The sequence below is a fragment of the Geotrypetes seraphini genome, chromosome 4, assembly GCF_902459505.1.
Source record: "Geotrypetes seraphini chromosome 4, aGeoSer1.1, whole genome shotgun sequence".
Classification (NCBI taxonomy): Eukaryota; Metazoa; Chordata; class Amphibia; order Gymnophiona; family Dermophiidae; genus Geotrypetes; species Geotrypetes seraphini.
In genome coordinates this window covers 102,752,598-102,766,242 of record NC_047087.1, presented here as the reverse complement: position 1 = coordinate 102,766,242, position 13,645 = coordinate 102,752,598, and the positions used below count along the sequence as shown (strand labels likewise).

General features: G+C 40.8%; 1 protein-coding gene across 4 annotated transcripts in view; it reads left to right on the top strand.

The window, feature by feature from the left end:
• WARS2 (tryptophanyl tRNA synthetase 2, mitochondrial) overlaps nucleotides 1-13,645 on the top strand; it is an 81,831-nt gene that overhangs the window by 49,924 nt on the left and 18,262 nt on the right. For all 4 annotated transcript variants that reach the window (XM_033943684.1, XM_033943685.1, XM_033943687.1 and 1 more), the window contains 2 exons: nucleotides 11,288-11,368; nucleotides 12,433-12,518. In XM_033943684.1, coding sequence (XP_033799575.1) covers nucleotides 11,288-11,368; nucleotides 12,433-12,518 — 167 coding nt within the window. The remainder of the gene's footprint in view (nucleotides 1-11,287; nucleotides 11,369-12,432; nucleotides 12,519-13,645) is intronic.

Below are 13,645 nucleotides of genomic sequence, written 5' to 3'. Positions count from 1 at the left end.
TTTCGGAAATGGGCATTTCCCACTGCCGACTTTGGGCATCCGAATTGGACTTAGACCTTTGTTTTGATTAGGCCTCTCCACGTATTTCTCTGTCCCCAGAGGGCTCACAATCTGTACAGTAGAGGGTTAAGTGACTTGACCAGTTTCCAGCCCACTTCTCTACCCACTAGGCCATTCCTTCTCTACATTGCATCCTGTCAAAGTTGATGAAAGGTGCCTATTTAAAACCTATTTTATAAAGGCAACATAGGAAATAGCATAGTGGTTAGAGCAGCAGGCTGATAACCTGGAATTCTGCAGTTCAAATCCTACATCTTTCATTTGTCCAAAGTTAGGCAAGTCACTTCACCCTCCATTGATTCAAATACATCTTAGATAATTATAAGCCCTCAAGGGCCAGGGAAGTGTTCATTGTACCTGAATGTAATTTACTTTGACTTACCACTGAAAAAGCATAAACAAAATAAAAAAGGCACCCAGAATTAGACCCAATAGTATAAATGCTCTTGCACAAATTTTTATCTCTGTGTATGTACACACACATTTTGTAAAATAGGTACATACAGTGTATTGCAACAGATCGGAGAAGGTTATCATGCCGTTGTACCGGGCCATGGTGCGCCCTCACCTGGGGTACTGTGCCCAGCACTGGTCGCCGTACATGAAGGAGGACACGGTACTACTTGAAAGGGTCCAGAGAAGAGCGACTAAGTTAGTTAAGGGATTGGAGGAGTTGCCATACAGCAAAAGATTAGAGAAACTGGGCCTCTTCTCCCTTGAATAGAGGAGATTGCGAGGGGACATGATCAAAACATTCAAGGTACTGAAGGGTATAGACTTGGTAGATAAGGACAGGTTGTTTTTCCTCTCCAAGGTAGGAAGAACGAGAGGGCACTCTCTAAAATTGAAAGAGGATAGATTCTGTACAAACGTAAGGAAGTTCTTTTTCACCCAGAGAGTGGTAGAAAACTAGAACGCTCTTCCGGAGTCTGTCACAGGGGAAAACACCCTCCAGGGATTCAAGACAAAGTTAGACAAGTTTATGCTGAATCAGAACGTATGCAGGTAGGGCTAGTCTCAGTTAGGGCGCTGGTCTTTGAGCGTGAGCAGACTGCTGCTGCTGTGCATGATGGACCACCAGTCTGACCCAGCAGCGGCAATTCTTATGTATACAGTGCAAAACCTGCACATATAGTAGATGGCACGTTTTCCTGGACCTACTTTTTACACATCTGAATCTTCAAACTACTTTATAATGGCTCTTTTCCACATGCTTTATGTGTGAAACATGCATTAGAAAATTACTTCCGGAGGGCCTGATGTTGAAAAGGGTTTAACTGGGCAGAGAAGCTCCTGCCCGGTTAAATCCTGCTGAGCTGGCCATCCGCCAATATTCAGTGACACTTAAGCAGCACCCAGGCACTGTCTACTTAGTACAAGGGCGGTCAGGGGGTGGGGCTTGGGTGAAGCCAATACTCAACTGGTTAATGATGATTTTCAGTCCACTAGCTGGTTAAGTTCCTGTTTGTCTGTGTTTTTAAAATCTTTGTAAGTTATTGTTACTGTTTGGTGATGCTTTGTCAGCTTAAATTTGTATTTTAGCTATAGTATGTTTTTATGATGTTGTACACCGCCTAGAAGGTTGATTGGGCAGTATAAGAAATTTTAAATAAACTTCAAACTTGAAACTTAAGTAAGTGGATACAGGTAGAACAGCAAAAAAAAAGCTAAATATCAGCTGGTGCTTGGTTATTCAATGCCAGAGACTAGACATGGCCTGGCACTGAATATCCAGGCCTAACTTTACCAGTAAAAGTCAGTGTTTAAAAAAACACTCACTTCCGCCAGCTCTAAATTAACCCCAGATTGTATTGGGTTTGTGCTTATGGGCCTTGGCCCCAAAATATGATCAAACAATACTTGTAAAGAAATAAGATACAAAAAAAAACCTCACACACAAGTTTGTAGACCTTTTATTTAGTATAAACAAAGATGGTGGGCCCTGTTTTACCCTGAGACAAATTTCATAATGTAATTTGGGGATATTTGTATTTATACTTCAGAGAAAATTGCTTTGGTGGTGGATCCTGTGACTATATTATCGATCCCAAATAGGAAAAGGTTGGGAACCATGGTCATTGTGGATATCACTAATAGCAGCAATTATCAAGAATCCTGGTGTGACAATAATTGTTAACATCCTTCTCCCCAGTGCCTGACCTTTTGAAAAATATGGTTCAAAAGTGCCTGCCTTGATAGAGGTATATGACAAATGACAATAGTAATGGGAGGGGATGAAGGAATAGTTTCACAAATTAACAATGGTAATGGCTGGTGAGCCATAATGGTTAGATTAAAAAAGAGATTTCAAGCACAAGTTACCTAGACGTATATGTAGAGTTACCATATTTGTGAAGACAAAAAACAAGACCCATGACCCCGCCCATACTCCACCCATTTCCTTGGTCCCCATGGGGGAGGTGGGGGTGGTCCGCCCCAGATGCCATCTTGGTGGGAGTGCTGGCACCCCTCCTCCTCTCTGCTCTTTCCCACACCACATATTCGCCTTCACTTTCCCCCCACGGTACCTCTAGCTCTTTGCTAGCGCAAGCAGCAACTCCAGCCCGCTGCTTGCGCCAGTGTCAGCTCTCCCTCTGGTGTCACTTTTGGATCCCGCGCTTAGGTGTTGCTGCTCACGCTGGGAAACAAAGAGCTATGGGAAAAGGAAGGAGCATCCACGGCAGGGGGGATGAAGAAGGAACATGGGGGCAAAGAAGAGGGGAGGGGCACCACCGCCCCAGGTGCCTCTCACCCTCACTACACCACTGCCCACAAGTGCTTCTCTCTCTTTCAACTTCTAACCTCCCTTACCTTTGGGTGCTTCTCTCTCTCTTCCTCCTTCCAACCCCAAACCCTCCCCACCCCGCAGGTGCTCCTCTTTCTCTTTCCAACCTCCTCTCATTCTGTTTTTGTCTCTTCTCTCCCATCCAGCACTGCCCTACTCCATGCTCTTTTTCCCAGCACTCTCTCCTTTCCATAATGCTTTTCCAGCCCTCCCTTCATGCTATTTCTCCCTCCTTCGCATCATGCTGTTTCTCCAGCCTTCCTCCCTCTCTCCATGCTATTTCTACCCCCCCCCCTCCCCACCAACCTCTGATGCTGCTTTTTCTCGCAACTTTTCCAATCCCAACTCCCCCACCTATCCTCCTCCCAGGGCCCGACTGCTGTAATCTAATCTTTGGGTAGCCAGCAGCAGAAATGAGGTAAGCCTGCTGCTGCCAGCCTGCCCCAGAAGCCACCCCTCTGCAGCAACTTCCTGTTCCAATGTAGACCCAAAGATAAATTACAATGGCCAGGCCTGGGGAGGAGATAGGTGGGGGTGTCAGGAGAGCCAGCTAAACCTGGACAGACTCCCCCCATTTTTATAAAACCATCCAGGCACCAGGACAGTCCTCTAAAAAGAGGACATGTTGGGGTTTTCCCGGACATCTGGTAACCCTACACATGTTACATCCTAGGTACAGTTCAAGTGTTAAGCTAAACACTAGTAGTACATTTAAGAGATTTAGATCATGCCCAACATACTCTGATGTAGGACTGAGGTTTATTCCTGTCCTGGTGTGCACAAAATAAACCGATTTGGAAATATTACCCTGAGAGGTGCTGATGTTTGAACCCAGTGGGAATTTCTTTGATTATAGTATTGCTATAGAGATTGATCTCTTTCAAATATCCTGATATTTTTAACATTACAAATATGTGACTAGATTTAAATGGTGAGACTGGCATTCTGAAAACAAATGCTGTACAGATGCTGAATGCTAAGAATTTAAGCTCTGCTGGGTCAAGTGAGTCAAAGAGTTCACCATCCTGTCTTTTGACAGTGGCTAATCATATCACTTGGAAGCACCCAACACATCCTAGTAGTCCTTATGATCTCCTTTTGCACTTTCCCAGATCTGCTGATCCTGCTAGTTATCTGAGAGTTAATAATGAATCTGATCACCAGAACATGCCTGTTTCAGGTTTATTTAAAAATTTGATATACCGCTTTATTCAAATTAAAAGTGGTTTTATATAATATAAAAACAAAGTATAAAAGGAGCGTACGTTAAAAACAAATTACAAATAATGCTACAATCAAAACACCCTGGCAAACATTAACTTACCGATACAGGATGGAAAAGGGCAGAAATACAATTTGTATAAAGAGAAAGAGGGGGAGAAGGACCAAGACAAAAGGAAGGGGAACAATAAAATAAAGAGTCTAGTATTTTGTAAAATAGGCTAAAATGATTAAAAAAAGGCAAGGAACAGATTTCCATTACCGTCCTTAGAAGGACTATTATACACCGAAAGCGTCTTTAAAAAGAAAGGCCTTCAAGTTACTTTTAAATTTATCAAGGGATGTAATTTCTCTTATATAATTTGGTGCTGAATTCCAGATGGTAGGGGCCGTAATAGAAAAAATGCTAGTACGCATAGTGTTAATGTATCTTAAAGAAGGGATGGATAGCATGTTTTGATTAGATGAGTGTAATGTACGATGGGAGGTATGGGGGATAAGTAGCTTGTTAATAAAATCAGGTTGGCCAGAAGTTATGGTCTTGTATGTCAGTAACATTATTTTATAGGAAATTCGATGATCTATAGGAAGCGAGTGAGCGTTGATCAAAAGAGGTGTGACATGATCGTATTTTCATGCTTTTGAGATAATTTTTATGGCAGTATTTTGAATAATTTTAAGACGTTTTATTTCTTTCTTAGTGATTCCTTTGCATAGTGCATTACTGTAATCTAAACATGAAATAACGAGCGAATGAATAAGAATATTTAATGAAGATTGATCTAATAAGATGACAAGAGATCATTTGAAGATGGTAGAAACATTTCTTAACTTCTGAACTTATTTATTCATGGAACGAGAGTTTTCCGTCAAAAGTAACACCATGAAGTTTAATAGAGGTGACTATCTGAACTGAAACTGATTTTATTGTTATGGGGCAGGGAAGGGTAAGACCATTCTTGACTGGGAAAATCATTACTTTGGTTTTGCTGATGTTGAGGGCTAACATATTTGTGCTTAACCAATGGCTGATTTGTTCTAGTTTCAAGTTAATAGATGAAATATCTGCAGGGTTGCCCAGATCAACAGGGTGGGTAAGTTGAATATCATCCGCGTAAGCGAAGATAGAGAACCCAATAGATTTCCCTAATGTGATAAGTGGAGCAAGGAAGATATTAAACAGCATAGAGGAAAGAATGGAACCTTGTGGGATCCCATAGTTGTTAGAGAAAGTGTCAGAGGTAGAACCATTAAACTGGACTTTCGAGGAACAATCTTTAAAATATGATTTAAACCAGTCTAACACTTGATCAGAGATCCCTATGTCACAAAGCCTATGGATTAACAATTGATGATCTATAGTATCGAAGGCTGATGATAAATCCAATGAAATAAGTAAAACTGATTTATGATCTAATTGGTACATGATGTTAGTGGTTAACCCTATCAAGGATAATTCAGTTGAATGGTGTTTACAGAAACCCGTCTGATTAGGATGGAGGACATTTGTTTGCTCAATGAAATCAGAGAGTTGATTAAAGACAATTTTTTTAGTAAGTTTAGACAAAAATGGAATATTGGAAATAGGACGGTAGTTAGAGATCTGTGCTGCACTGACTTTGTTATCTTTAATAATGAGAGACGATTGGTTCTTTCCATTGTTTAGGAACAGTACTTGTAGGGAGACTAGTTTTGATAAAATTGCTTATTTGGGGGCCAAATATTGAAAAATAACGCTTGAGAATAAGAGGGGGAATGGCTTCAGCAGAGGAACCCTTACTATTCAGAGTATTGATGGTTTGTTGTATCTCTAATAATGAGGGAATCCTGAACCTAGAACATTTTGAACTCCGTGTATTTGAAGATGTGAAATTTAAGAGAGATAAGCTGTCGAATTTTGATTGGTCTGAAGTCTGAATGGTTGATCTAATTTTTAAAATTTTCCCTATGAAAAACTCAACCAAAGATTGGACTGAGAAACATTGGATTTCTCATGTTGTTTTGTAGTCAGAGAACGTAAAATCTTAAAAAGTGTTGCTGAGTTTTTAGCTATGGATATTTTTTTAGAGTAATAATTGGATTTTGCCTCAATTATTTTAGTTTTATAGAAAATTGTATGTTCCTTGTAAAGATTGAGGTTATTTAAAGATTTGTCATGCCTCCATCGCTTTTCCAAAGACTGCAATTGTTTTTTAATTAGTTTGAGTTCAGAGGAGAACCATGGATTAATTTGTTTCCGTTGGGATATATAATGAGATTGCACTAGAGCAAGCTCGTCTAATAATGAAACCTTCCGTAGATGGTCAGTAAGCCTTTGACATGTTCAAGAAAGAAAGTTGCAGTGTCTGTATGCTCATGAAATCTCCAATCCCTGTAGTCTATCCAAATAATGGAATATTCGTTAGCTTGTGAGATTTAATGTTGGAATAACCTCCTCCTCCTCCCCCTTTCCTCCCCCATGGATTTGTGTTATAAATGAAGATGATGGGAAATGCTTTTGACGTCTTATTTTTTTCCAGTCTTTGAATTAACTTCATACCATATATCTTGGCAGCCCTGCAGACCTCCCATGGAATATTAAATGAATTTCTTTCCATATGTACAAATAAAAGCTTCTTCCAAGTAAAATATTTGACTTCATTGAGATGTGCAGTGGCTATTTGAAGTCAATTGCAGCCGAGCATCCTGGGCAGCAGGAGGAGGAAGGAACTTTAAAAAAAATCTTTTTCTTTCTTTCATGCACGTAGTTAAAGTTTTTCATTTCTTTATTTTTATTTTTTTTCTTCCAGGCTATAATTAACAACTGGAGATTGTTGCACATAAAAAGAGTTTGTGTTGGGTGTTTTTCATTGGAACCAAAGTTTAATTTGTGGTTACCAAAGACATTTTCCTGCTCTTTCCTTCCCCTCCCCATATCCACTGGATCATGCTTCTGACATCATAAATGAGATAATTATAAGATCACAAGAAGGGGAAGGGGTATTCTAGAGACATAGCACATTTCCTTTTGTACAAAGCTGTAGAACATTTGGGCTGGGGGGGAGGATTAATTTTATACATCACTTTCACATCTAAATAGGTTCTTATAAAATTAGGTAACACCTAAAAGTATTGTGCGTACGGTACAAGCTGGTGCATACTTGTATAGTAGGTATGTATAGGCAGAGTTATGATTTATGCAGATAAAGTATGCACTAAAGTTTACACCCACTCTTGAGCAGGTGTAATGTCTGCTCTGTTGCTGCTGGATTTGTGCTAACATTTTATGAAGTCACATAGGCGACCTTTAGTGGCATTTTCAAAACACTAAGATATCTGAAAAATGGCATAAATTGGCACTTGGAGGTTTTTCTCATCCAAACGTCCAAGTACTGATTTTTGAAACCAACTTTCTGGATTTCTGGCTAGCCTCTGTGCATCCAGAGTTTGAGGGTGTGTGTTGGTGTGTTATGGGTTCTTAGCACTTGGACATCTTGCGATGACAAACATTTCCTAAGCCATCCAGGACGGAACTCGGACTTCTGGAGCTAGACCTGCTTTAAAAGCATCTTAAGTGTCCAAAAGGTAACCAAACTGACCAGATGATCACTGGAGGGATTAAGTAATGATTACTCCACATGCCTCCCACCCCAAAAAGATCTGAATGAAAACATACGTACCTGTCTCTAGAACAGCAGCACTTGGTATGGGAAAGCCTAGTAGAGCAGCACACAAGTGTCTTCAAAGGTGGGCTAGTGCATTGTTTCTCAACTTGGTCCTGGAGTATCCCTTTACCATTCAGCTGTGGAGGCCTTGTGACCCATGAGTTGCATCAGCTGTCTCACTGAATGGTTTGCAGAATAGAGACTTGAGTACAAAGATGAAGTAAATTGCCTCTACTCTCATATATTCTCTTACTTGGTTCTCAAGTTTCTGAGCTCACTACACTTTTAATAGAAGATCATGAGACCAGTTTCTGCAATAACTTTGCATATCCTTTTCTTTGTTTTCATTCTATATGGGGATATCCCACTTTTCCATTCCCCATTCACCATGGCTTTACTATACCTCTTTGCTGGTTTCCCTTTTTTCCAGCATATTTCTTAAGAAGTGCTACTTCTTGCCATCCTAGCACTAGTTCTGGTCATTTTCAAGACATAACAGCTTTCTCACAGCCCTCAAGGGGAGCATTTTTAACATGTAGCTTTCCTCCCAGTCCGCCACTATTTCTTTCTATGGACCACAGTAATATTTTTCTCCTTCTTAATGTATTTTTTCCTAGTTTCCTCGAAACTATTCTAACAAATGGGAACTATGCCTTCATTTTGCTTGACAAAATTCTCTTTCACTCCAGTCTGTGCCTTCCTGAGCCACACCTGGCTTTACCTGCTCTTTTTGATCTGGTCGTCCATATATGTACATTGGCCCGTATCTTTTTTTATTTTATTTTTAATTTTTCTGGCTTCTTTCTTGCCTATGCTTGGATTCCCCTGCTGCTATGAGGTTGTCTATTATTTATAACCTCCATTACTATAGTACTCCCTGGGGTCCTTTCTTTATTCTCTTCTTGCTTCTTCTTGCTTGTTCTTCTGCTTGGGCTGTATTTATTTCATTCCCTTGCATCGGCCTACTCATATCAGATGGTCAGTGGCAAAGTAGGGTGAGCAGCGCCCAGGGCAGTAGCATTCCTCCACCGGCCTCTTTCCCCCCTCACCTCACGCACACACACCCTTCTCTTTCCTTGTAGATTTTTAAATTCTACGGCGTGAGCACCACGTCGGTGTTTTGACATCACTTAACATAACATAAAAATCCACTTATACTTGTATACCGCTGTACCTTTCATTCCTAAGCGGTTTACAAAGGAATTAAAAAGAACCGTACACACACAGTAGATTACAAACTCATTTATCAAATAAGTAAGTCTTCAGCATCTTTCTAAAAACCTGAAAGGAACTGGAACCTCATATCAACTTAATAAAACTCTGGTCTCAAGATGCTACTTGATAAGCTAAAATTCTCTGAAAAACCACTTGTAAATACAACCTTTTTGGGCGGGTCCCGTAAGTGATGTCAGAGAGAACGTCGATGCCGACACAGGCAGCAACCTCATTCCAGGGAAGTAAAAAAAAGTACGGGGGAAGGCAAGGGGTGTGCACACGTTGTGAGATGGGGGGGGTGGAAAGGAGGAGGGGTACCACGCCCTTAGGTAGACCGGGACCTACCCCCACCCCCACACACACAGTCCCCTTACTATGCCACTGCAGACAGTATACCTGATTTTCTTGCGAGGCAACATGCGTTTAAATTTCTTAAAGCTATGCAGTCCCATATGTGAGAGTATGCTGCCTGCTTGTCTAAGAATAAAGCACAGTTACTTACCTTAACAGGTGTTATTCGGAGATAGCATGCAGATATTTTCACATCTTGTCCATCTCCCCTGGTTGACCTCTTCACTTGGGCGTAGAACTGATGAACTTGCGAGCTGGCATCAGGCGGGAAGGTACCCGTGTATGCGCCGTATGGGCAGGTTCAAAGATTAAAGTGACAGTCCACTTTACCACTGTCCGTCCTGGGGCTCTGTGGATGATGCCACCCATACGTGAGTATCTGCCTGCTGTCTTCGGATAACACCTGTTACGGTAAGTAACTGTGCTTTCTATATCACATGAGTCTTTATAAGCTGTAATGTCCTTTAAGAGAATAATTTGCATTGGGAGAAACAGCATACACAGTTCTACCCTGGGTTTTGCAACTGTTTTCAAAGTAAATGTTTTCAAAGAATGAAAAAAAATATGGGTGCATAGTTTTATCCTGAAACTTGCTATGGGTTAAAAATACATGTGGTCACTTTCACTCGCTTGATCTATGAATTGATTTTTTTGCTGGAAATTGTGTGATAAATCAAATATGTTACCCATATGCGCACTTTTCTCCTCTCCCCCCAACGCATACATGCCCCCAGAAATGCCTCTCAGTATGGCTACAGTGTACACATTGTGAAAGGACACATTGACTTTTAATCTACACTGAATGCGGTTAATATTCAAATGAATGATTCACACACTCATGGGAAGGGTAGTGCTATAACAGGACTCTTATAGTTTTACACCACTTGCGTGCATAAATGTAAAGAAATCCAGCACCTTTATATTCAAGTGGGCAGCAAATCGACTGTTCTGTTAAGGTATGCATAAGAGCAGACATGATCGCGAAGAGCATGCTGTTGACCACCGTGAACATCTTCCACTAGAAGTATGGGGAAGGGAAGGAGCATAGTGAGTAAAATGCAACGGGGCATGGTTGAGGTTACCACTTATGCACGCAACTTACAGAATACAGTAAATTTCATATGCCCTGACACACTTGGGTGCTCACTGTTCACACCACATCTAAATGTAAGGCACACCAATACCAGACTATGCTAGTATTCTGTAATGGAATCTTGGAACCCAGATACCACTATGAAATAGGCGCTCACTGCATAGCATTGGGGTTTCTAATAGGAGCTGACCACAGTAGAATCAAAACAAAACACAAAGGACCATCAAGTATGGGACAATGAAAGATTTATTGGTGGACCCAATACGGGCTATGTTTCAGTATTAAACTCCTGCATCAGAGGTTGTCTAATTGAGACACAGTTCTAAAAGATAACCCAAAGTTATTGCATCATTGTTACACAAAACCTATTTTAGTTGAACAGGTCCAACATAAGTACGATGTGCATATAGTCCTGTTCTGAATAATTTGATAGGAGTCCAAATTAATCCAAGTGGTGTTTCACTATTGCTTCACCAATGTAGTTAAACTACTCTCTCCTGAGGATGGCAAAAGGATGCAGCAGCTCGCTTTGGAATCCTATCAAACTATTTAGAACAGGACTGCATCTCAGACTTATGTTGAACCTGTTCAACTAAAACAGGTTTTGTGTAATGGTGATGCAATAACTTTGGGTTATCATTTAGAACTCAAACGGCCCCTGACATATGTATTCGATGCTGAAACACAGCCTTTGTCGGATCCACCAATAAACCTTTCTTTGATTGTCCTATACTTGATGGCCCTTGGTGCTTTTTTTTGCTTTGATGTTTTCGTGCCTAGGTTTAGTGCCAAAGATTCAGTGTTTGAGATACAATCGGTCAGTAACCCAATTAAATATCTTAACATCCCATCCAAATACATTGAATGAAACTATTGCTTGTGCTGAACTTGTGTGTTTTGTGTGTAAATTGTTTGCAGGTCAGTGAACATACAGAGCTGGGATGGATTTTGGGATGTCTACTTTCCATGCCTCGTCTACAGCACTTACACCAGTGGAAGGTAGCTGCCAGTTTGCTCCTCCTAGATAAGCTGTTCAATCCATAATTGAGAATGATTTTTAAAAACTAAGGCCCTCTTTTACTAAGCTGTGGTAGAGGTTTCTACCATGGACCGGGGCACTAAATGCTCCAATGTTGCTCCAAAGCTCATAAGAATTATTTAAACATTGGAGTAGCATCAGAGCATTTAGAGCTCCAGGCCACGGTAGAAACTTCTACCGTGGCTTAGTAAAAGGGGGGGGAGGGGGGATCAGATTCTGCATCACTTTATTTCATTTATTTTTAATGTAATATAATAGGTCAGTCTTTCATTTATTGCTTAAATGCAAGCAATAGATAAAAACCTTTCCAACAATATTATTAAAGTATTCACATTTGTTGTAATGTTTTAAAAAATAGTGTATCTATCTTATGAACCGCTTAGGTTTAAGCGGGGTATACATTTTTAAATAAAATAAATAAATATGCAGTGGACATCGTCAGGTTATAGTGGGAACTTCTTGTTAAGACTTTTATTCCAAGAAAATTAGCTGCCAAAGTTTATTTGTTAATTTGTTTTATTTAATTTTTTTTTTAATTAATAGAAATTCAAAAGCTGCTCACTCAAAGGATGTAGAGTACTATACTTAGCCATACCTGTATTGTAAATGATTTCGAATAGAGCGCGCTTTGGCATCCACTGGATTGATATGATATTTCCTGTGTGATAAAAGGATGTTGGCTTTGCACACTCCAGCACAGAAGCAAAGCAGCAGATAACCCAGAGTTTCAGCTCAGCATGCTTGTAAGAAAGCATAGCCTGGCAGAGGTTGGTTGAGAAATTAATTCTTGGAGATTGCTGTCATGGATCTTTGCTGCTTACAACTTTCTCGGGCTACTACCTTGCCATAGTGCTTGCGTGGCTGCCAAGGTTGCATCTCTGGTGCCTTTGTAAATGTTGCCGTTAGAGGTCATTTAGCTACCTGCAGAGGCCTGAGCTGACATCAGAGTATAAAAATATTTAGTGTAAATACTGATCTGAGAAAGGTAGCTTGAACCTGTTCTATTGAATTGCCCATCCCACAGGTCAAGAGTCAAACACAGAAGAATGAAGGAGGGGTTGGTTTATTGACATATCCAGTTCTCCAGTGTGCAGACATCCTGCTCTACAAGTAAGATGCTGCACATTTTGTTTCCACAAATGTTATACAACCCCCAGTTTTCTGGTACAGGATATCTAGGCATTCTTGTGCAAACAGCATATGATTCCTTACGGATGGGTTGTGTACCCCAACTCACGAGTTGGATTGTAGAAGGCATCAATCATTTTTCTCAGTTCTGCCTCCTTCTCTCCCTGTGCAGTGCGCTCTCTCTCTTCAGCCTTAACTTCTACAAATGAGTTGAGAAAAGTGTCTTTTCATCTGCTCTAGATTTATTATTTTGAGATATTAATCCAATCTTTTTCAAGGCTTCCCTGTGCTAGGAGGTTCCCAGTAGCTCTGCCTGGGAGAAGGGTCAGACGTTGGGGTCTAGCCAGGAGGACCATGCTTCTAAAAGAGTACCTGTTATTTAAAATTTGATATACCGCTTAATAGGTTGTCTAAGCGATGTACACTCCCCCCTCCCGATTCATGGTTTTAGGACTCACGATTTCGATTATTCACGATTTCCTAAAACCAGAATCACCCCCCACCTCCCTTCCGCCTCCCGGATCTCCCCGGACCTTATCTGGTGGTCTAGCGGTCTTTTGGGACAAGAGCAATCTTCCTACGCTCCTGCTCCTTGCAGATCACTCATACAAAATGGCTGCCGTGAGTTCCCGTAGTACATTTTGTATGAGTGATCTGCATGGGGCAAGAGCGTAGGAAGATCGCTCCTGCCCCGAAAGACCGCTAGACCACCAGGTAAGGACCGGGATGCTGAGGGAGGCTGGGGTGGGTCAGAGCCAGCCCAAAAGTTATTTGCAAATTTTCAATATTCGTGGGCCGGCTCTGCCCCTATCCCCCACGAAATACAAAGAAATATAAAAAAATTAAAATTCAAGGATGACACATACTATTTCAACAGGCAAAGACAAAACATTCGTATACATATGGTAATAGGATAGATTTACAAAAAAACGGTAAGTACATTAGGAATGGGGTGTGTTCTTCTTGTAAGACTGTTGATAAAGTTCTGACGGGTGTTATAGGTTATAGGCATCTTTAAACAAAAATGTTTTTAGGTTGGATTTGCATTTGTTTATACAAGATTCTTCCCAGAGGGTTGTTGGCACTGTCACAGAAAAAATTGTTTTGCG